This window comes from Vulpes lagopus, chromosome 9 (assembly GCF_018345385.1).
Source record: "Vulpes lagopus strain Blue_001 chromosome 9, ASM1834538v1, whole genome shotgun sequence".
In the NCBI taxonomy this organism is placed as follows: domain Eukaryota; kingdom Metazoa; phylum Chordata; class Mammalia; order Carnivora; family Canidae; genus Vulpes; species Vulpes lagopus.
Window position 1 is genome coordinate 54,025,325 of NC_054832.1, and position 25,138 is coordinate 54,050,462.

At 34.6% G+C, this 25,138-nt stretch overlaps 1 protein-coding gene across 2 annotated transcripts in view; it reads left to right on the forward strand.

Annotated features, from left to right (window-relative positions):
- Window positions 1-25,138, forward strand: part of IL7 (interleukin 7) — a 99,772-nt gene that overhangs the window by 4,722 nt on the left and 69,912 nt on the right. For both annotated transcript variants that reach the window (XM_041769007.1, XM_041769006.1), the window contains exon 2: window positions 2,062-2,195. In XM_041769007.1, coding sequence (XP_041624941.1) covers window positions 2,062-2,195 — 134 coding nt within the window. The remainder of the gene's footprint in view (window positions 1-2,061; window positions 2,196-25,138) is intronic.

Below are 25,138 nucleotides of genomic sequence, written 5' to 3' on the forward strand. Positions count from 1 at the left end.
CAGTGAATAAATGGGTCAATATGAACTTGAGGAGCACTAATTGCTGAAAATTGGGGTGAAGAGGACACAACAGCTGCAGTAGAAAATAAACTCCTTTGTCAAAACCTAAAAGGTGGACCTTTAAAATAATATTTATGTAGAATAGTAAAAATGTCCCTTTTTTCATTCTAGTATTTAATTATTTTATTATATTCCCCTTAAAACTCATTTCAAGTTATATGTTGTACAACTTCTTGTTTACTCTTTCCAAAGTGTACCTTTTGGACACCTGTAGGAAGACAAAAAGTGAAGTTTGGATCTATGCGGTCTATACCAATCTAATTACAAAGTCAGGATCTAGTAAATAAATAGCAATTGACTATTGGCTGAGAATCTTCAGGATGAAGGAACAGTAGTACACAAGAAAGGCAGAGCTATGTAATATTACATAGAAGTGGTTTCATTCAGAGAACTAACATAATTTCATGTTATCAAAAGATATGGCCATTTCTGATCAAATCCTGGTGAGGCAGTAAACTTAGGTTAGAATCCAGACCTAGCACCTACTCTCTGGGTTCTTTTAAGAGATTAATTTGTAGGACTCTTTTCATCTTTACAGAGAAGTATAAGGCAACAAAGTGCTAGGCACATGACAGGTACTTGAACATAACTATCATCATCACCATTATTAACCTCCTAAGTGAATTCTGCTGGTATGCATATAGACGCTTAGTGGCAGAGCTGTGAATCAATTCCATGTCTCATTTTGTTCCTCTTACCTTGTCAAGTATCTGTGATATATGAAGATGAGATGTAGGATTCATATTTATTCTCATACCTGCTATTAAAGAAAGCTACTTTCTCTATTTGTCAAAATATGTGGCACAAATAGCACATCATTTATTGGGGAGTACTATTGATTTGTATACGACACATAGTGATACAATAGATGATAATGTTCTTGGGAACTTTGACATATGTCACAATATTAGCTCCTTGGGTTCCAAAGAGTATTGTTTGTAGGCCTAATCAGAAAAGATATACATGTGAAATGTCTTACACTCATCAAGTACAGTTAAACTTTATTTGGGAAATTAAAAGGAAATACATTGTCAGCGTAACTCAAGAGTTTGCAGAAAGATGTAAACGGCATTTTGGCAGACTTATGAAGAAATAAGTCTCTCTAATAACCACATTTTAATGTCTCTGGGAATAGCTGGCTTTCCATCAGTGCATTATTACTGCCCCAATGATACCATTTATGATTTCATTCCTTCTGATTAGACAATTGCCCCTGTCTAGGAAGGCTTATCAAAAATAGATATAAATCATTAGTTAACAGGATGTTAACTAATGAATAAATTTATTTAATGGGTTTTTCTAACATGTCAAGAAGCAGGACAGCTGTTGTAGAAAATATGGGTCTCTGGGTACTCCAGAAATAAAGAATATACTGAAAAGATAAAGTGTCAAAATGTAAATGTCACCTTTGGCACCTTTGCCAAATGTCGCCTTTGGCAGTTCTGGGAAGGGTAAACCCTTTCAAGTCCATCATTAAAAAGAAAGAATATAATCATAGTACAGTACCATGGAAATAAATGTGCAATGCTGCTTCTAGGAAGAGGCTGGGTACTCGGACAATCATCAAGATTTACACAAATATACATGCCATAAATGATAAAATATCAAAAATTTGTAACTTTCTTTTATCTGTAATTTACCTGTTTACCTGTAGATGCCTTTTCTTGTAGAAATGTTCTACATAAACCAAAATTGAATAAACTAATTTATGCTCTAGAGTGGTTTTCAGAGGCAGAGAGACTCTGCTTTCCTCACACCTGTATGGTGCTTTTCCGAAGAGTAATTTTTAAATAAAAAGGTGGAAGAAATCTAAACTCTAAAATGCCGTCCTACTTTGGTTGTTCCATAATGCTGGATTTTAGGGTTCTTTCCACACTATCCTAAAGCTGAGATCCATTTAAAAATATTGTTAGGAATAAATCATCAGGCCAATTGAAACAACATGAAGTATATAATATGACTTACAAAATTCAGCTTATTCTTACTCACTGTTCAATTTAGTTTCTTTTAGGTATATCTTTGGAATTCCTCCCCTGATCCTTGTTCTGTTGCCAGTAGCATCTTCTGATTGTGATATTGAAGGCAAAGACGGCAGAGAGTATCAGCACGTTCTAATGATCAGCATCAATGACTTGGTATGTGCTTGTTTGTTTTCCTCACATTCTAACAGTTTCATATTCAAATATCCATCTATATTCCTTGAAAGAAAGTGAAATAACTAAGGAGCAAAATTTAATGAGCTACTAACTACATATTTTTTATAGCCGGCATCATTTATATCCTTTTAAAGTCATTCTTTAGTCTTCAGATTCCCACAGCTATCCATTTCAGCTTAGTTCCCTTCACTACATTTCTTGAAAGCATAATTTAGCATAACTACCTGCATTTCCTCACTTCCTGCTGACAGTCCCTGTAGAGAGGGAAAATAGCAGAATACACATTAAGAAAAACTATCATGAAAAGAGATGTGTTGTTATTTCATCTGAATGCTTGTATATGTATATATATTATATAGGAATTTTATACACATGTATGTATGTAACTTGCTGTAAATTATTTTTTAATTTACTGTGGACATTTTTTACAATATATTTTGTATTTTAGAGCAGTCTTAAGTTCACAGAAATGTTAAGCAGAAAATAGAGAATTATTGTATAGCCACTCTTCCTCTGTACAATTTCCCCTGTTATTAACATCTTGCATTTGTGTGGTACATTAAACTGATGAACCAATATTGATACAATATTATTAATTAAGATCCATAGTTGACGTCAGGGTTCACCTTTTGTGTTATGTAGTTCTATGGATTTTAACAAATGCAGTGTTATGTATCCACCGTTACAGTGTCATACAGAATAGTTTCACTGCCCTTAAAAATCCTTTGTGGTCTGCTTATTTAACCAATCTGTTTATGGACTCTATAGTTTTTACTTTCTAGAATGTCATATAGTTGGAATCATGCAGGATGTAGCTTTCTTAGACTGGATTCTTTCACTTGGCAATGTATATTTAAGGTTCCTCCATGATTTTTTATTGCTGAATAAGATTCCACTGAATGGATGGAAAATAGTTTTTTTTTTTTCCATTCACTGATTGAAGGACATGTCTTGGTTGTTTCTCATTTTTGGCAATTATGAATAAAGCTTCTATAAGCTTTCTTGTGTAGGATTCTGTATGGATACACATTTTCAACTCATTTGGATAAATATCTAGGAAAGTGATTGCAGGATCATATGGTAAGACTATGTTCAGTTTTATATAAAACTGTCAAAGTGTCTTCTAAAATGACCATACCATTTTGCATTTTCACCAATAGTGGATGAGACACCCCCACCCCAATGCCTCGCATTCTCACCAGTATTTGGTGTTGTCTGTATTTTGAATTTTAGCCATTCTAATAGGTGTGTCGTGGCATCTTATTGTTTTAATCAACAATTCCCTAGTGTCTTCGGAAGTTGGACATCTTTTCGTATACTTTATTGCCATCTGTATATCTTGATCAGTGAGGTATCTGAATTCATGTTTAAGCTGACATCTTAACTATTAAGTCTTCTTATAGTGAAATATCTTTTTCATTTGTTTAGATCTTTCGTTGGCTTCTTTCATCGGTTTTATATTTTTCCTTATATAGAGCCTGTTTACAGTATCTTTAAAAAAAAGGATTTTATGTATTTATTCATTAGAGACACAGAGAAAGAGGCAGAGATATAGGGAGAGGGAGAAGGAGAAGCAGGCTCTGTGGGGAGCCTGATTTGGGACTCGATCCCACGACCCTGGAGATCACAACCTGAGCCAAAGGCAGATGCTCAACCACTGAGCCACCCAGGTATCCCTTGTTTACATTTTACATTTTCTTAAATCTGTACCTCGGGTGCTATCATAGTGTTTTGAATTTCAATTCCAGTTGTTCATTGCAGATACATAGGAAAGCAATTGACTTTTGTTTTGTATATTAACCTTGTATCCCGAAACCTTACTATAATTACTTATTAGTTCCAAGAGGTGTTGTTGTTGACCATTTGGGATTTTCTACACAATTATGTCACCAACAAAAATAATTTTTTTAGCATTTAAGAATTGAACCAACATAATGGGATGTGTTTACTTAAATATTGAAAAGATAATTCTTGAAGGCCCAAGTGGCAAAGGAAAACCCTCTCAAATGTTCATAAGATGAAGGAAATGATCTAATCTATCCCCTTCTGCCATTCCACTATCATCTTCTGCACATACTTATACTGAAGTGACATGACTCTGGGAAATTCACTGTTCTGCCTCTTGAAGAGATATGGGAAATTCAAGATAATACAGCACAGGGAGCATAGAGGTCCCTAATTTTGCCCATTGACAGGGAGAGAAGTGTACATTAAATGATAATTATCTGGTTTTGCATTTCATGAAGTTTTGACCTTTGACATTTTCTGCATTAATTAATGCTACTAAGTTAATGTTTTTGAGTCAAGATAATGCTTTTATTTAATTTTATTATCTGTGTAAGGAATCAACTAGAATTAATCCTATTATATTTATAAATGTGTGTAAAACTGCAAAAAAAAAATGCTATTGGCAATCCAAAAGGAGAGTTTTGTCTACCAGATTCATAGCACATTTTTTATGGAAATGTAGAGTAGTTTATCTCATTAAAATGCACAGCAACAACAAGAACAACAGCAGCAACAATGATACTGCTTTGACAAAGCAAAAGAGGGGCACTTGGGTGGCACAGTTGGTTGAGTGGCCAACTCTTGGTTTCGGCTCAGGTCCTGATCTCAGGGTTGTGAGAACAAGCCCAGAGCCTGCTCAACTCTCTCTCTTTCTCCCTCTGTCTCCATTTCCACTCTCATTCCTTCTGTCTCTGTCAAATACATACATACATACATACATACATACATACATACATACATACATACATACATCTTTTAAAAAAACAAAGCAAAACATGGCTATTCTTAAGAGACTAATTCACAAGACATTGAAGAGTATGGGAGGAAGAGTATATGAACTAATCCAAGTGAAAAGTGTCAGGATAATCTCAAGAAAGTTGAGAGGATAAGTAAGGAGGAAGGAGAAGAAGTCACAAAGAATTATTCATATCAAAATGACTAGTAGAGAAAATTTCATTCACTTATTCATTTCGCATGTACTAGATGCTTTACAGACATTACTGTGTTTGAGTCTCAGGGAGACAATAGGAATGCTAATATCTATGAAGTGCTTGCTTTGTTTTAGGTGCTAGCCAAATAGACTTTCACAATATGCCTACAAGAGAGGTACTCTTATTACTTTAATTTCAGAGGAAGAATTCGAGGATTGTGGCCGGCCAGTTTATAAGTGGCGGAACCTGGATATGAGCCTCTGCTGTTAACCAGCACACTCTCCTGACTCTTAAATTTTTTTTTTTTAATTTTTATTTATTTATGATAGTCACAGAGAGAGAGGGAGAGAGGCAGAGACACAGGCGGAGGGAGAAGCAGGCTCCATGCACCGGGAGCCTGACGTGGGATTCGATCCGGGGTCTCCAGGATCGCGCCCTGGGCCAAAGGCAGGCGCCAAACCGCTGCGCCACCCAGGGATCCCATCTCCTGACTCTTGATAGCAATATCTGTGTTAGTTTATGCATGAAGCAAACATCTGTTCGGAGCCTGTTATCACAGAAAACCCTTTTGTATGGTGAAGTGGTGGGGCTTCAGGGTAGATATGACAGACTAGGTATAGACCCTTCTTTAAAGAAACTTTTATTTAGTGATGGATAAGTTTTGGTGTGAAGTATGTAAGTTGCAGCATGAAAAGGAGTAGCTGCCATACTGTCATCTGAAACAGACTGGTTGCAGACTAGATTTGGGAACAGAAAGATATAAGCTGTGTTCTAGGAGAAGCTGAACAGATTGGCTTGGCGCTAGGAGGGAGACCATGTTGCGGGATAGTACTCTGATCTCCACAGACTTTTGACAGTATACTCTTCAGTAAAAATTTTGTGAGCCTGCACTTCCAATATACATGAAGCATTTATTTACATATTAGAGTATTTCATAGTATTTTTGCATACATTAAAAAAGATATATATAAAAAAATGAGAATTCACAAAAGATCAGATAAACACTACGTGTAGATAGAATTCTAAAGTTTTCCTCACATAGTTGGCAGTGGATTGTCCAATGTGGCTCCATTTTCCAGACCAGTGATAGAAGACATAAGTGGATCTATACTTTATAGCAAGATTGAGAGTGGTCTTGATGCAATGATATTTAGACTTTATTCTCAGCAAAACCAAAAGTCCATAGTAATTTGATCATAAAGGTACCATTTAATTAGAATATTAATTTTTGAGTATTTATTATGTGCAGTGTAGGCCACTAAAAAATTAATAGTCGATCTTCTTCTATACTCTATAAGGGTGCTGGATACACTTGCCACTATAATACAAAGTGACAATAGCAGTGCATTACAAAAAGTTTCACATAGGGAAGGCTGGGTGCTTCAGTGGTTGAGTGTCTGCCTTCAGCCCAGGGTGTGATCCTGGAGACCCGGGATCAAGTCCTGCATCGGGCTCTCTGCATGGAGCCTACCTCTCTCTCTCTCTGCCTGTGTTTCTGCCTCTCTCTGTATGAGACTCTCATAAATAAATAAAATATTAAAAAAAAAGTTTCACATACATTATCTTTTTTGAGCTTCACAATACCCCTATGAGATGATGATGATAATAATAACTAGGACAAAATCAAGGTGTACAATGGGCCAATGCTTTTGTGAACACATTCCATGTATTAACTTATGTAATTCCTACAGCAACTCTCTGAAATGAGGAAACTGAGACCACCTAGCTAGCAAGTGGTAATACTGGAAATCAAATTCTAGAAAATGTGCTCATTATTATGAGGAAAAACAGGGTAAAGCACTGCTAATTTTTTTCACTATTTCAGGTCCCTTGCCATTTCATATGAATTTTAGAATCAGCTTCCAGTTCTTAGGAAGAAGTCAGTCGGGATTCTAATAGGAAATTTGTTGCACCTGTAGATAAATGGAGGGGTATTATCTTTTCAACAATGCATAACAATGCTTCTGATCCATGAACACATGAACATGGGATTTTTTACATTTATTCAGATCTTTTTAAATTTCTTCTAACAAATATTTTGTGTTTTTCAGACTATAAACTTTGAATTCTTTTGGTTAAATGTATTCCTAAGTATCTTATGTGTCTTTGATGCTGTTGTAAATTGGATTGTTTTCTTAATTTTATTTTTAAATTGTCTGTGATTCTTAACCCTATACTCCTTCTACTTACCTAGGTTTATGTCTTATTTCCCCATACTAGTCCATAAGTATCTTAAGGACAGTTTATGCTTGATTTATCTTTGTATCCCACAGAATGTTCAATAGAGCATATATATAGTAGTTTTTCATAATAACAATATGAATTATAATATTTGATAAATAATACATGAATTTAAGATCAACACCATAAGGTCATGAGAACCCAGAACTTGTTTCAAATAGGCTAGAAGTTTCTTTTCTTGAACATCTGTTTCTTTGGAAATTTGTTAGGAATCAAATGTCAGGAACCTTTCTGATATTCAATATGAACTAGTTTGGGATATTATATAATGGTTTTTTTCCATAAAAAATTATTTTGCCTAAATGTGACTTATATGGTTGAATTACATAACTCTTAGTTGGGATCCCTGGGTGGCGCAGCGGTTTGGTGCCTGCCTTTGGCCCAGGGCGCGATCCTGGAGACCCAGGATCAAATCCCACATTGGGCTCCCGGTGCACGGAGCCTGCTTCTCCCTCTGCCTATGTCTCTGCCTCTCTCTCTGTGTGACTATCAAAAATAAATAAAAATCTAAAAAAAAATAACTCTTAGTCACCAGAACAGAGGCTGGTTAAAAATATAAAGGCTGCGAGAGTAACCAAATACTTTCTAGGAATGACTCGGTCTAGTTATAACTTTATTATAAGTTATTAAATTATAAAATCCAATGATGAGTAGGTTATAATTAGCTTTTACAGTTTTCAATGTCCTTAAGTCTGTCTGCATCTTTATTCAAGCGGCCTTCACAGATTCAACTTTTGTCTTTGCATTGATGGCCTTCAGGTTTACACGCCTTTCATAAACTTTACACGCCTTTCATAAACTTAAGCACTGTTTAATTTAGATAGCAATAAGGAATCTTTACCCAGAGGTACTGTACTGGTACATCATACATAATAGAGAAGTAATTATCACTTTTCATCTGTTCTTGCATCCATATTCGCTGTCTTAGGTAACATTTTCATTTGCCCAGTCTCTCAATGCTGAAAGCTTGGAATCATTCTTGGCACCGTTGCTCCTTCATCTCATCCATCACCAAATCCTAAAGATCAGTATCCTTGCTTAACACCTGCCAAGTCATTCACTCTATTGACTTCCACTACTATAGTTTCAGTTCAGATAGTCATCAGACATCACTGAATCACTTTTATAGTTTCAGTTCAGATAGTCATCAGACATCACTGAATCACTTCCATAGCCTCCATGGTGTTCCTGGCGTATCTCACTATGTGCATCTGTCCTCTTGCTGGCATTTGAGTTATTGTCCCAAAATTCAAATCTACTACACTTTCTCTCCTTTTCAAAAACTCTTTAACACTTTAAAATATCTCTTACCTAATACCTATTAACTTCGATCTTGCGTTTCATTGGTTTGCTGACAAATGATCAAATTCTTGTCAAACATTACATTTATATATATATATAAATAATATTTATAATATTATTATATAAATATTTATAATATTTATAATATTTATTTATATATATATAAATGTTTAAATATGTTTAGCTGTAATTAATAAAGGAAAGATTTAAATTGGCCAAATCTTAAATTAGTTCTTCTTGTATCAGGTTATGCTAGAAGATAAAACAGGAGTCCTGGGTATAGAATTTAGCAGTATGACTGAATCAGTTGCAATTTAACAAGAGAATTTATCTTTTGACAGGCAAGTCTTTTTGTTCTATTAATGACTTTATTTTATTTAATAAAAATGAAATTAAAATACACTACTTAAACGATAGAGACGTGCTGAGTGGATAAAAAGAAAAAAGAAAAAGAAGAGCCAACTATGTGTTGTCTACAAGAAACTCACTTTAAGTATAAACATATCTGTAGATTAAAAGTAAAAAAGATGAAAAAAAGTAAAAAAGATGAGATGATAAGGCATGTTACCGCTAATCAAAAGAAAGCTGGAGTAGCTATATTTACTTTAGACAAAAAACACAGTAAGAAGACTATCAGAGATAAGTAATAAATAAAGTAAGGACATTAAATAATAAAGGGGTAAATTATTTAGGAAAACATACAATCTTTAATGTATATCCCTAACCACAGCATCAAAATTTGTCAAGCAAAAACTGGTAAACTGCAAGAAGAAATAGATAAATCTATTATAATTATAGACTTCAACACCCTTCTGTCAGTAATTCACAGATTCAGCAGACAAAATCAGTAAGCATATAGTTGAACTAAAAGTACTATAAAAACTGGACCTAATTGACATTTATAAAATACATCATCCAACAACAGCATAATACACATTTTTTGCAAGCTCACATGGAATATTAACCAAGTTTCAAACATATTCTGGGTCATTGCACACGTTTTAATGAACCTTTAGCAAATAGAAGTCATGTGAAGTCCTCAAACTAAAACATAATTAAACTGGAAATCAATAATAGAAAAATAGATGGGATATTTGGAGATTAAACAGCATATTAGATAACATACAGATCAAAGAAAATCTCTCAGAAAAATTTAAAAATATTTTGAACTAAATGAAAATACATATTAATAAAATTTGTTGGATACAGTGAAAGCAGAGCTTAGAGCATTGAATGCATATATTAGAAAAGAAGAAAAATGTTAAGTCAATCATTTAAGCTTCCACATTAGGAAAATAGAAAAGAGAGAACAAATTAAAACTAAATTAATAAGAAGAAAAGAAATGATGAGGATTAGAAGAGCAACTGAAAACAAGAAATTAGTAGAAAAAAATCAGTGAAACTAAAATCTGGTTCTTTAAAAAAATTAATAAAATTGGTAAAATTTTCTCTAGCTAGGCTAACCAAGAAAACAAGAATTATGCAAATTTCTAATATTAGAAATAAAAGAAATGTCACCACTACTAATCCCATGGATATTAGAAAGATAATAAAGGAATATTATTGTGATTTATGTGTCAGCATGGCCAGGTTATGGTACCTGGTTATTTGGTCAAAAAGCAATGTAGATGTTGCTGTAGAGGTATTTTTTATATGTTAACATTTAAATCAATATACTATGAGGAAAACAGGTTACCCTTCATGATGTGGGCGATCTCAAATGTCCAAATATTTATACATTTAAGCTTTTAACCTCCAATATGATGGTCTTAGGAGGTGGGACTTTGGAAGGTAATTAGGCTTAGATGAGGTCATGATGGTGGAACCCCTATGTTAGTATTAGTGCCTTTGAATCAGAAAAGATATCAGAACTTTCTCCATCATATGAGGACACAGTGAGAAGATGGCTCTGCAAGACAGGAGGAGTGTCCTCACCAGGAACTAAATAGACTGGCACCTTGATTTTGGACTCTCCAGCCTCTGGAACTGTGAGAAATAAACATCTGTTGTTTAAGCCACCCAGTCTGTGGTATTTTATTATTTTATAATAAAATGTGTACAATATCTCTCTGAGAAAAATGATATAACCCTAATGAAAGTAGTCAAAGAAGAACCAGATAACTGGAGATATTTTGTGTTCATGGATAGGAAGCCTTAATAGCATTAAGATATCAGTTCTTCAAAGCAGTTTCAGTCAAAATCCAGGAACTTACTCTGTGGATATCAACATCCAGATTCTAAATTCACATGGAATGTCAAAGACCCAGACAAGCCAACATAGTATTGAAAAAGAAAACAGAGTGCTGACATTATCTAAACTCAAGACTTATCATAAGGCTAAAGTAATCAGAGTAGTGTGATATTGGTGAAATAATAGACATTTCAACAGAACAGAATAGGAAGCCCAAAAGAAACCAGCATTTATATAGTGAACTGATCTTTGACAGAAAGATCAAAGCCAATTCAATTGGAGATAGTCTTTTCAAAAAATAGTGCTGGAACACTAGAATATCCACATACAAATGACATTACAGCTTTCACCAAAATTGACTCAAAATGGATCATAGATCTAAATGTAAAACACAGAAACTATAAAACTCATAGAAAATGAAATAGGAACAAAATCTAGGTAACCTTGAAAGTGGTGATAACTTTTTAGATACAACACTCAACAGTACAATCCTTGAAATAAAAAAATAAGATTGAACTACATTAAAAAGTAAAACTCTGCTCTGAGAAGAGTGCCTGGGTGGTTCAGTCAATTAAGCATCCTACTCTTGGTTTCAGCTCAGGTCATGATCTCAAATTCTGGGGACTGAGCCCCATGTCAGGCTCCACCCTCAGAGTCTGCTTGAGATTCTCTCTCTCCCTCTCCTTTTGCCCCTCTTAACATCCCCCAAAATAAATAAATAAATCTTAAAAAAAAAAAAAAAAAACTCTGCTCTGAGAAAGACACTGTTAATGAAAAAAACAGGCCACAGCCTGGGAGAAAATATTTGCAAAACATATCTGATAAAGACATCTGAATATCTGTATTCAAAATATAAAAACAAAACATTTAAACTCAACAATAGAAACAATCTAATAAAAAAATGGTCAAAATACCTGAATAGACACTTCACCAAAGAAGACATATACATAGGAAATAAACATATCAGAAGATGCTCAAGATCATATGTCATTAGGGAATTGTAAATTAAAAGTGAGGTAGCACCACACATCTGATGAATGTCTAAAATCTATCATAATTAAAATGACTAAAACAAGTCACACATCAAACGCTGACAGGCATGCAGAGGAAGTGCTCTCCTTCGTTGCTAATGGGAATACAAAATGGTACAGCCATTTTGGGAGGCAGTTTGGCAGTTTCTTACAGAGTTAAACATAGTCATACCATGTAATCATGATTCTAGGTACTTATCCAAGTGAGTTGAAAACTAGTGTCCACACTAAAACTGTCATGCTAATGTTTATAAAGGTGTTATTTATTCATATTGGCCCCAAACGGAAGCAAATACATTCTTCAGCAGGTAAAGGTATAAACAAAATGTGGCATATCCATTCAGTGGGATATAATCAGTGATAAAAAGAAATGAGCTGTCAAGCCACAAAAGGACATGAAGGTGCCTTAAGTTCATATTGTGTGAAAGAATTCAGTCTTCCAAAAAATTAATAATAATTCAGTCTTAAAGGTCTACATATCATATGATTCCCACTCTACGACATTCTAGAAATGGAAAACTATAGAGAAAAAAGATCAGTGGTTATCAGAAATTGGGGAGGGAGGAAGGTAGGAATGAATTAGTGGTGCACAGAGTAATTTTAGAGCAGTGAAACTATTCTATATGACACTGTAATGGTGGATACATGACATACATTTGTCAAAACCCATAGGACTTTATAGCACAAAGAGAACCCTATTGTAGAACTATGAACTTAAGTTGATGTTAATGTAATGATACTGAGTCATGGACTATAACAAAGATACCACACTAATGCAAGATATTAATAAAGGGGAAATAAATAATGGATTGAGGGAGGGGATATATTTGAACTGTGTCCTTTTTTCAAGGTTTTCTGTAAGCCTAAAACTTTTTAAAAATAAAGTGTATGAAAACAAAGTAAAATCCATTCATTCATTCATTAAAAAAATAAAAGAAGACTAGCAGCACTTATTTTATGGCTACATAAATTCTTCAAATCCAAAATCCCTTGGTATGTACAATTAATTGCTAGGGAGGAAATAATTACATTTCTATAGATAGTTTCCTGGGCAGTATGAGATTAAGAACCCAGCCTCTTATTTTCTGCGTCTCCATGATATTAGATTCTTTATGAAAGACTGAATTGTTCCTGTCTGATACCTACTGATTCATTATGAGAGAAAAGAAATTTGACTGGTTACCTAGATTCAACACCAAAAAGATACTTGTTGTTCAAGATATTTGGGGGTGAAAGTTTACTCTGGAAAAGAGTGTAAGTATTGAGACCACTGTGGATTTGAGTACCCTGCCATGGTGGATGTCTCTGGAGACAATGCTAGGCATACAGGTATGAATCAAATGATTATAAATTTGGGACCTTGGGCCTGTGCTTGAGCTTATACACATATCTGGACCAGCAAGAACATGACTATGTTGCACTGGTTTTCTGTGTCAATACCTCATATTTGCAACAGAAATTAAAGACAAAGAAAAAGCATAAGCAGAAAGCTGTGGATGGATCACATAGTCCTGTTTTGTCTACATGGCATATGGAAGAAAACTTAGTCTGTTTGCACTGAATAAACTCTGTACATTCTTGGCTAATTCAGAAAAGTGAAAAGAGATTTATATGAATCTAACAAGTGGGAATAGAGCGAATTTAATTAGAAAATTTGTAAAGATGTGACATTGTGAGTACTCTGAATCTGCTGAAACATGTTATCATACCTGTTTTCACAACCACTATGATCTCAGTACAACAAAGAAATGACATTATAAATGTTCTAACCTTCATAGTGAGCTTTAACATACTGTTTTCGATGATCACACAATAGAGTCTAAAGGTATATGTATTATTGGTATTCATGATTTAAAATGTACTGCTGGGTGAGAGGACAGATTGAAGCACATTGAAAGGACCTAAAGTTGGGAACCTAAAACCATACAAAAGTATAAAATAGAGAATCAAACTAATGAAAAGACATTTCTTTATACAAAAAAAGTCATTGAAAACGGACAGCCCCCAAATGTGAAAGATCTTTCAGGAACCCACATGACTAACAGCATGTCCTACATCAATACCCTTCTAAAAATAATAATATAGGTGGTATAGTGGTTAGAATGGTGGCACCCCAATTGCTCTGTGCACCTGGGACCTGTCAATGTGAGCTTATTTGGAAAAAGTGTGTTTGCAGATATAATTAAGAATCTCAAGATGACATCAACCTGGATTAGGTGGGTCCTAAATCCAATGAAAAGGGACATTAGACATGAAGAGCAGGAGAAGAGACACAGAGGAAAAGCCATGTGAAGACAGAGACAGAGATTTGAGTTATGCAGTTATAAGCTAAGGAATGCCAAAGATTGCTGGTAGCCTCCAAAAGCTAGGAAAGAAGCACGGAATTCTGCCAATGCCTTGATTTTGGATCTAGACCTACAGAGAATATATTTTTGTTGTTTCAAGCCACTCAGTTTGTGGACATTTGTTATGGCAGCTATATAAAACTCATTTAAAGATGGTGGCAAAAGTGGTCAAAATTTTGAAAAAAAAATCTCACTAATACTCCATTTTGGAGAAAGACAGTGGAAATGTCTGCTGGGGAAAGGCAAGTGAAGTGGATAGATCACTCCCTGAATATTTTAGTCTCTATGAAAGGTGTAATGCTCCATTCTTAATTGGAAGGGAATCTTGATGGCCAGGTAAGCACACTCTTTCCAAGAAAGGCAGCTCACCAAAACCCACAATGGACTTGAACATAATTATTATGGACTAGACAAGGCCACAGTAGTGGCCTCACCAGAAGTGCTGGGAAGAGAAAATGTTCTCTGATAGGTGAGAAGGGACATATGGGGTCAAATAAATAACAGCATAGAGTGGTTCCCTGTAAAATTAAGATGAAAACATGACAACCATGCAGAAACACCCCAGAGAATAATGAGCCAATTTATGGACTACTGTACCTACAAAAGAAAACCCATCATCAAGTGGAACAGCAAAATAACCTATGATAGAGGAAGATTTCCCCCAAAATGGCTTAAAAAATAGAATTAACAAAATAAAGGGGGCATATCATGGGAGCCACAGGGTGGTACAGTCGTTTAAGCATCCAGCTCTTGGTTTCATCTCAGTTCATGATCTCAGGGTCATGAGACTGGTCATGTGTTGGGCTCTGCGCTTTGCCAAAGTCAGCTTAAGACTCTCCCTCTGCCCCTCTATCCACTCAGTATTAACTGCCTTTCCACTTAACTTGTTTCTAGTACAAGAACTACATTTTAACAATCTTCAAGTTTTACATTGTATTTTTATGTGTTATTAAATGACAATATCACTAGTCACACACTCCTAAACTTTCAGAGGACATCAGCTGCCATATGTAAACCCTGAAGGCTGAAATAACCCATCTTTCTCTATGCTTCCCATTTCCAGTTTATTTTACATGAGCTATATGAATTGAATTTCTAAAGCCCAGATCTTGTTCTGCCATTCTGAAGTTTAAAAGTCTTCAATGGCTCCCTATCACCTAGTCCTAGAAAATCAAGTCAACATTCTTCAGATTGGCATGGAAGGCTTTCCAAGATCTGATCACAGCCTAACTTCCAAACTTGGCTACACTCAAATCTCCACCTAAGCTCAATTCACAAAGGGCCACTGACTTTTAATGCAATTCCCAAGCTCACAATATTGAATTAGTTGCTTTCTCTGAACATTCTTAACTGTAATTATCAGCATTATCCCCCTGTGTTGTAATTTTTGAAGAATCTTTCCTTCAAAACTGTGAACTCCATGGGATTGGAACCTAGTCTGTAAGACTGGTCTTTTTTCACTCATGTTCAATACCTAACAGCTTATGTATAACCACTTAATGGTTATATGTATTTTATAAATACATTTTATAAATGCATACAATATTTCATTGAAAACCTTGGACTCCAAGCTTGATTGAAGCTTGATTCTGTTCCTTTTCATTTGCCTCTTTAAGACCTACCACTCTTCAAAGCCCTATTAAAGTTGTAATTTTTGGGACACCTGGGCAGGTCAGTTAAGCGTGGGCCTTTGGCTCAGGTCATGATCCTGGGGTCCTGGGATCGAGTACCACATTGGACTCCCTGCTCAGCATGGAGCCTGCTTCTCCCTCTCCTGCTCCCCCTGCTTGCGCTTGCTCTCTCTCTCTCTGTCAAATAAGTAAATAAAATCTTTTTTAAAAAATTGTAACTTTCCCTTCAGTCACTAGAGTTCTTAGAGAGTATATCATCCATCTTTGAGTTGGCAGATTATAATAGTCAGAGCCTAGTAAATGTTTGACTGAGCTCTTTTTTTTTTTTTTTTTTTTTTGACTGAGCTCTTAAGGAACAGAAGTTGGCGATTTTACACAGATCTGGAGAACTGATTGTAAACCTACCAATGCATGAATATTGATCATTTTAGGAGTTTTAATCACTCACCAATCTCAAGGTTAATAGGCAGTAATGATTATGTACTATCTTACACATATGATAGCAATTAAAAATGTACTAAACATGAATTTGTCTGTGTGCATACATAACTCTACTTTCTAACTGCCTTACTACTTGCCTGAACTTTATATATCACTTTCAACTTTAGGCCTCATAGTTTTATCAATGAGAGAATATGAAGGGCCAAGTACTAGATTGACTATATTAGATTTCAGTGGGCTGAAGAAAAGGTAGACTCTCTGGCTCCAGCCATATCACTGCAAATAGCAAGATTTCATTCTTTTTATGGCTGGGTAATATTTCATTGTAAATATATACCCATCTTGTTTATCCATTCATCAGTCAGTGGACATTTGGGCTCTTCCATAACTTGGCTATTGTTGATAATGCTGTCATAAGCATCATGTATTCATCATGATACATGATTCATGTATCCCTTTGAATTAGTATTTTTGTATATGAGTAAAAACCTAGTAGTACAATGGCTGGATCATAGGGAGTTCTATTTTTTTTTAAAGATAGATTTATGTATGTATGTATGTATGTATGTATGTATGTATGTATTTATTAGAGAGAGTAGGGGAAGGGAAAAAGGGAGAGGAAGAGAATCTCAAGTAGACTACATGCTAAGCATGAGGACTGATGAGGGGCTCAACCTCATGACCTTGAGATCATGATCTGAGCTGAAATCAAGAGTTAACATTCAAATGACTGAGCCACCCAGGCACCCCAAGGCAGTTGTATTTTTAACTTTTTTGATGAACCCCCATAATGATTTCCAGAGTGGCTGAACCAGTTAGAATTCCCACCAAAATGCGAGAGGGTTTCCCTTTTTCTGCATCCTTGCCAACACCTATTGTTTCCTGTGTTGTTAATTTCAGCAATTCTGACAGGTATAAGGTGATATCCCATTGTAGTTTTGATTTTTATTTTCCTGATGATGAGTTATGGTGAGCATCTTTTCAAGTGTTTGTTAGCCATCTGGATGTCTTCTTTGGAAAAATGTCCATTCATGTCTTCTGCTATTTTAACTGAATTATTTATTTTTTGAGTGTTGAGTTTTATAAGTTCTTTATATATTTTGGATACTAACCCTTTATCAGATATGTCATTTGCAAATATCTTCTCCCACTCTGTAAGTTGCCTTTTAGTTTTGCTGATTATTTCCTTCACTGTGCAGGAGCTTTTTATTTTGATGAAGTCCCAATAGTTTGTTTCCCTTGCCTCCAGAGACATATCTAGTAAGAAGTTGCTATGGCCAATGTCAAAGAGGCTACTGCCTGTGTTCTTTTCTAGGATCTTGATGGTTTCCTATCTCAAATTTAGGTTTTCCAGCCATTTTGAACTTATTTTTGTGTGTGTTGTAAGAAAGAGTTCCAATTTCATTCTTTTGCATGTAGTTGTCTAGTTTTCCTACCACCATTTATTGAAGAGACTGTCTTATTTTCTTGGATATTGGATATTCTTTCCTGCTTTGTCAAAGATTAATTGACTATATAGTTGTGGGTTCATTTCTGGGTTTTCTGTTCTGTTCTATTATTGATCTATGTGTCTGTTTTTGTGCCAGTATTATACTGTCTTGATGACTACAGCTTTGTAATATAACTTGAAGTCCAGAATCGTGATGCGTCCAGCTTTGCTTTTCTCTTTCAAGATTGCTTTAACTATTTGGGGTCTTTTGTGGTTTCATACAAATTTTAGGATTGTTTTAGCTCTGTGAAAAATGCTAGTGGCATTTTGATAGAGTGGAGTGTTTTTCCATTTCTTTGTGTCATCTTCAATTTTTATCATCAGTGTTCTATAATTTTCAGAATACAGACCTTTTACCTCCTTGGTTATATTTATTCCTAGGTATCATATAGTTTTTGGTGCAATTGGTGCTGCTTCTTTATTGGTGTATAGAAATGCAACAGATTTCTGTCCTTTGATTTTTGTATCCCGTGACTATCCTGAATTCTTGTACCAGTTCTAGCAAGGTTTTGATGGAGTCCTTTGGGTTTCCTACATAGAATATCATGCCATCTGCAAATAGTAAAAGTTCTTTTTCTTCCTTGCTGATTTCAATGCCTTTTCTTTTCTTTTCTTTTCTTTTCTTTTCTTTTCTTTTCCTTTCTTTTCTTTTCTTTTTTCTTTCTTTCTTTTTCTTTCTTTTCTTTCTTTCTTTCTTTCTTTCTTTCTTTCTTTCTTCTTTCTTTCTTTCTTTCTTCTTTCTTTCTTTCTTTCTTTCTTTCTTTCTTTCTTTCTTTCTTTCTTTCTTTCTTTCTTTCTTTTCTTTCTTTCTTTCTTTCTTTCTTCTTTCTTTCTTCTTTCTTTCTTTCTTTTGTGGTCTGATTGCTGAAGCTATGTCTTCCAGTACTATATTAAGTAACAATGATAAGAGTAGACATCCCTATCTTGTTCCTGATCATAGAGGAAAAGCTTGCAGTTCTTCAACATTGAGGATGATATTAGCTGTGGGTTTTTCTTATATGATGTTAAGGTATATTTTCTCTATCCCTACTTAGTTGAGGGTTTTTTTTTTTTCATCAGTGGATGTTGTACTTTGTCAGATGCTTTTTCTGCATCTATTGAGAGGATCATATGGTTCTTAAAGCAAGATTCCATAGGAGTAGTGGAACTGAAATAGCCCCCAGCAGTTAGAAAAAGAAGGCACTTTTCCATGTAGGGGCAATGAGATGAATGCTAGCACCACAACATGATTACAAAGTCTGTCCTAGTGAAGGAGGAAGGGCTTTTCAGAGTTCTTTTTTTATAGGTGCCTATTATTGTAAAAACTTCGTTTACTCATGTCTGGCCAGAGTTGTGTTAAGTCTGTGGCTTTTGTCTTTGAGGACAGTGGTGTTTCTAATATTCCTATGCTTTAATGGCAATTTTGTGAGCATTACTATATTGGTAATTTTTAAGTTTGTTTTGAATCCAGATCTAGGTCATATTAGATTTGGCAATATAAGCTTAATAAAATCAGTTTTATGCATATAAAGGTAAATCTGGGTCATGTATCTAATCAAGGTATTATAGATGTTGTAGATCATGTAATGACTATATGTGAGCCTCCATTGCTTTCTATTAATAGTGATTATTTATGCAGGTTATTAAATCAATGACCATCATGGTGTCGAGCACTATGAGGTTAAGAGTGTAGTTTATAAAGATAAAAGACCACAGATAGGGTTTAAACAGTGAGAACTTTAGAATGAACCTATTTATGTCATGGTTCAATAGACCCTATGTGAATATACAATCTAAATTTGCCAATTGCTAGCTATGTGCCATTGGATAAATTACTTAGCCTTTTTATGCCTTAGTTTCCTTATTTCTAAAATGAGGATAGAAATTAGTGCCCACACTTCATTGGGTTATTATTTGGATAAAATGAATATATGTAAGGCTGATGAAATAATTACTGAATTTAGTAAGCATTCAACAAGTGATGGTTCTATAATCTTATTCATGTTAGAAATAATATTTATGCGACAATGGCTTCTAAATTTCTATTTCACACCCTTAAGAAAATAATCAAATAAAAGCCTTTAATATTTTAAATGGCTCTAAATTACTTGATTTATGAGAGTGAAATTTTATTAAAAGTCAAATGTATAAATGATGATTTTGCATTTATAACTTAGAAGTGGATTATCAATAAAACTGTGGTTTTCAAATTTTCATTTATCCATGAATTTTTCTTCAAATAAATCTTACACAGGACTCCAGTGAGGCCTTGAGCGTTAAGTGTTCTGTTTTATCTTATGCCTATTTTCAGTGGCCTCTGAGTCATTTCATAAATCCCAGGATTACAGGGAACAGAGTGTTGGAAAACCACTGCACAGGTTCATTGTACTCATTTTACAGATGAGTTAAGTCAAGGAGAAGCTACATCATGTCAGCATACCGTTATAGGGAGATTGTTGGTCTGGAAATAAAGATTTATTTAAATTTATATATATTTATATAATTTATAAATTTATATATATATAAATTATTATTATCTGACCAAAAGGTCAGAGTCCTAGTTTTGCTACTTTGGGTTTGGGACTTTGGCTAAGTCAATTAACTGCTATAGGGCCTCACTTTTATAAATCATAAAACTAGAACTTAGGCTTACATAATTTCTGAGGTTCATTACTGCTGAGAAATTATTTAATACCACTAGTGGAATGTTCCGATCCAGCTATCCACACCTCTGTTTCAGTGTTCTTTACATTGCATGTAGGATTTTGGTCTATTTAGAAGAAACAGAGAATGCCTGCCATGTATGAAACTTTTCTATATATCTCATAATAGCATTCCTACACACCCAGAGTAGCACGTGCATAACTCTTTTATCTGTGGCACTATATGAACCACAGGTGGATATGCCATCAGGTTTCAATGACTACTCAGTGCCCGTATTTGATATTGAATATTGATATTTAGAGAAATATGCCAATTGCTGAGTCATACAGTTCCTGGAACATAGTTTCTTATCTCCAATCTTAGATAACCATACTTTGATTAACACGAATGAGGAAAATAGCAAGTTATGTACCTAGGGTGTGTTGGTAATGCTGAGAGGCTTCCCATGAATAGAAAATATATATCACCTCCAAAAAAGGCATCCAATACATATATAGTTTCACACAAGATAAAGAATGGGTTTGATAACTACGATTTATTCATTATTCTTTTGTAGTATCCTCCTTTGTTCTGCGTTCACAGAACTATAAGTATTTTTAATGAATGTTGCTGATTGTTTTACTTTTCTTACTTTGAGCCTCAGCAAAGAAATTTTATAGAGGTATTTTTACTAACAAGTGGAAACACACAAACACAAGTTTTCCTGCATAAAAAGCACTTCGTAGGCACTTTCAAGATTTAAAAAAAATTTTTTTTAATTTAAACTCAATTAGCCCATATAAAGTACACGCTTAATTTCAGATGTAGTGTTCAGTGATTTATCAGTTGCATATAATACCCAGTGGTCATCACATTATGTGCCCTCCTTAATGCCCATCACCCAATTACCCCATCCCCCACACACCTCCCCTCCTTCACTCCTCAGTTTATTTCCTATAGTTAGAGAGTCTCTTGGTTCTTTCCATAGTTTGGGTATTGTGAATATTGCTGCTATGAATATTGGGGTGCAGGTGCCCCTTCAGATCACCATATTTGTATCTTTGGGGTAAACACCTAGTAGTGCAATTGCTGAGTCACAAGGTAGCTCTATTTTTAACTTTTTGAGGAACCTCCATAGTGTTTTCCAGAGTGGCTGCACCAGCTTGCATTCCTGCCAGCAGTCCAAGAGGGTTCCTTTCTCTGCATCCTCGCCAACATTGTTTCTTGTCTTGTTAATTTTAGCCATTCTCACTGGTGTAAGGTGATATTTCATTGTGGTTTTGATTTGTATTTCCCTGATGCCGAATGATGTTGAGCATTTTTTCATGTGTCTGTTGGCCATTTGTATGTCTACTTTGGATAAATGTTCATGTTTTCTGCCCGTTTCTTGACTGGATTATTTGTTCTTTGGTGTTGAGTTTGATAAGTTCTTTATAGCTCTTTATCTGGTATGTCATTTGCAAATATCTTCTCCCATCCCGTAGTTTTTTAGTTTTGTTGGCTGTTTCCTTTGTTGTGCAGAAGCTTTTTATCTTGATGAAGTCCTACTACTTCATTTTTACTTTCCCTTGCCTTTGGAGACAAGTCTAGCAAAAATTCTCCTCCAGGATTTTGATGAATTCCTGTCTCACATTTAGGTCTTTTCATCCATTTTGACTTTATCTTTGTGTATGGTTAAGAAAATGGTCCCATTTCATTCTTCTACATGTGGCCATCCAATTTTCCAAGCACCATTTATTGAAGAGACTGTCTTTTTTCCAATGGGCATTCTTTTCCTGCTTTGTCACAGATTAGTTTTGAAATATCATATTTGATAAGACAGTCATTTTCAATGTTATTTTTTGGACTGATTCTCTTTGTTTCTATTCCTGGTGTACTCTATAGTAAGTGATTGTTAATATTGTTAAAACGTTTAATTTTTTTATTTCTGCTATTGTTCATGTACCATGGAGACATATAATATAAAATATACTGTTTTTTTAATGTAAGTTAAATGAGAAGCAAAATGATAATATATTTAATTAGAGCCTTACTTGGGCTACTCTCAGTCATAGGAAGGACTGGGAAATTAACATTATTACACTTTGATAGCCTCAGAACTTTGGTTAATAATTTATAGTTGTTAATTAATAGTACTCTATAGTTTACGTTAGAATTTTAGGATAACAATTGGTAGGAAACACATTTTGGCTATCAAATATCTCCTATTTCTTGAATGCCAGAGCATAACTAATATATATTCATTGTCATAACAAAAAATAAATACTAAAGCCAAAAAATTTCAGCTACTCTGCACCCCCCTGGTTAACCTACTAAAGGAGGGCATTAGATAAAGGGAAGGCAAGGATATAGGATTTGATAAGGATGTGTTGTTTTAGTCTTTGCATATGCTCGGTATCTGTTTTCTTAAAACCTATTCATCCTCTATTGAGGATGAATTCTCAGAAATAGAGAAATCCAGAATGTTAGACAAGACAAACATAGTTGAGCATATATGTACTGTGTCTTATATACATATATTTTTCTCCTACTTTTTTGATGGAAAATATAGGACATGGTTATACATTTGGAGTTGATTACTGTATCATTTGTTTCACAGTGACTATTCCAAATTAAAGAATGCCTGTGTACCTATTAAGATATTTCCAAATTGGAGTCAGAATCTTTATTTAGTGGAACTTACCTCAGTCATACATTTCCAGTGAGACAGAATTCTTACAGCCTTCCTTCTAATTCTTTTGTGTTTCTCATATGAATTATATCTACCTCCTCATACAGGTTTTCTCTCATAATTTACATCTACTCACCGTCTAATTTGCATCCCTGGGCAAAGTAGATAAGCATCACAGTCATGAATACTCTGTGAATACTTCCCCAACACGTACTGATCACCATAAGGCAGAGTTGAAACCATGCTATATTCCTGCGCAACAACTTTACACAGGTTACCACTCACTGTCTGCTGAATGCAGGATTAATACCTTATCTGGGCATTTAGAAAGCATTAACTGCTCCCAGTCTTCATTTCTAGCCTATTTACCACTCCACATTGCGCCTTACACTCTCTACACCACAATCAAACCAAATTACTTACTATTTCTCAGGGGAGCCCCACATTTTTGTACCATGGTGCCATTGATCTGTGTTCTCTCATTCTGGAATTGTCTATTTCCCCTGTCTTTCTTCCCAAATATTCACATACTCAAATTTAACTACCTTTTAATATTAAGCTAAGGTTATACTTCATTCATAAGACCAGTCAAAAGTAATCTTTTATAGCATTTTATCTTGACTACTATTAAGGCATTTATCACTTTATAATATATGCATAAATCTGAATATGCATATATTATATATGTATATCCAGTAATTTTTTTAAGTAGGCAGATAAATTAATGTATAAGCAAACAAAAAAGATTATAAGCTATATCATATGGATAGGGTTTAGGATTGAGAAAATAATATATTTTCTAGGTTTTTGGCTAGAAGTTATATTCTCAACTCTTCTATTAAAGATTTTTAATTAAGTTCACATTACATGGATGACAACCCTGGTGTAGTAGAAAAAGCATAAGCTTTGTAACTGGGCCAAACTTGTGTTTGTATGCTAGCTCTGCCTATCATTAGTTTTCTCACTTAGTCTGTTGTGAATCTATGGTGATCTGCTTTGTCTGGGATTTTGGAGTGTAATGGTGATGGTGATTGTTGTTGTGTTCGGTATTGTTTGCACTATCAATCATTCTAAGAAGAAGACATGCCTGGGAGGATAGAAATGTGACTGTTTTGGAGGTGTTTTTCTTTTTCTTTCTTTTTTTTAATACAGGAGGAGGAACTCCCTCCTCTCCTTGGAACTAGAAATAGTTGCTCTAAAAATCTCAGTTAAGAGGACTCTAGAGAACTCTTCTAATGCTAAAGGTGACTGTGCAAAGGTAGAGTAAGAGTAAGCCACAGATTTTCATTGGTAGAGTAGCTGCATCAGAAGGGGGACTATTTTTAGAGAAGCCAGAGTCCAGATTATTAGTTATGAAGTCCTTCAGGCTGAAGAAATTATATCAGTTAATATGCTTTCACTTAGAAGTAGTAGAAAACTAAACATAAATGAACTGCAACATTAAAGAGTATTTATTGGTTATTTTTAATTAAGTATAATTGACAGAAAATATCCTGTTAGTTTCAGGTGTACATTATAGTAATTAGATATATATATATATTTTTTTTTTTTAGTAATTAGATATTTTTATACATTGTGAAATGATCTCCATAAGTCTAGTTGCCAGCTATTACCATACAAAGTCATTATAATATTATTATATTTCCTGTTCCATGAATATCTTATAATTGAAGGTTTGTACCTCTTAATCCTGTTTGTACCTATATTTCACCTGCCCACCCACCTCTATTTCACAGATACAGGAAACACATTGTATCTGTGAATCTTTCTGTTTTATTGTTTTAGTTTTCCATATATAAAGGAAATCATGTGGTATTGGTCCTCTGTCTATTTCACTTAGCATAATACTCTGTAGGTCAATCCATGTTGTGGAGAATGGCAGGATTTTATTCTTTTTGTGGCTGAGTAATATTCCAGTGTGTGTGTGTGCATATACCGTATCTTTTTTATCTGTTCATCTATCAGCTTCATTTTTTTATAGTTCTTTACACCCTACATTTCTCTGCATGTCGTTTGGCT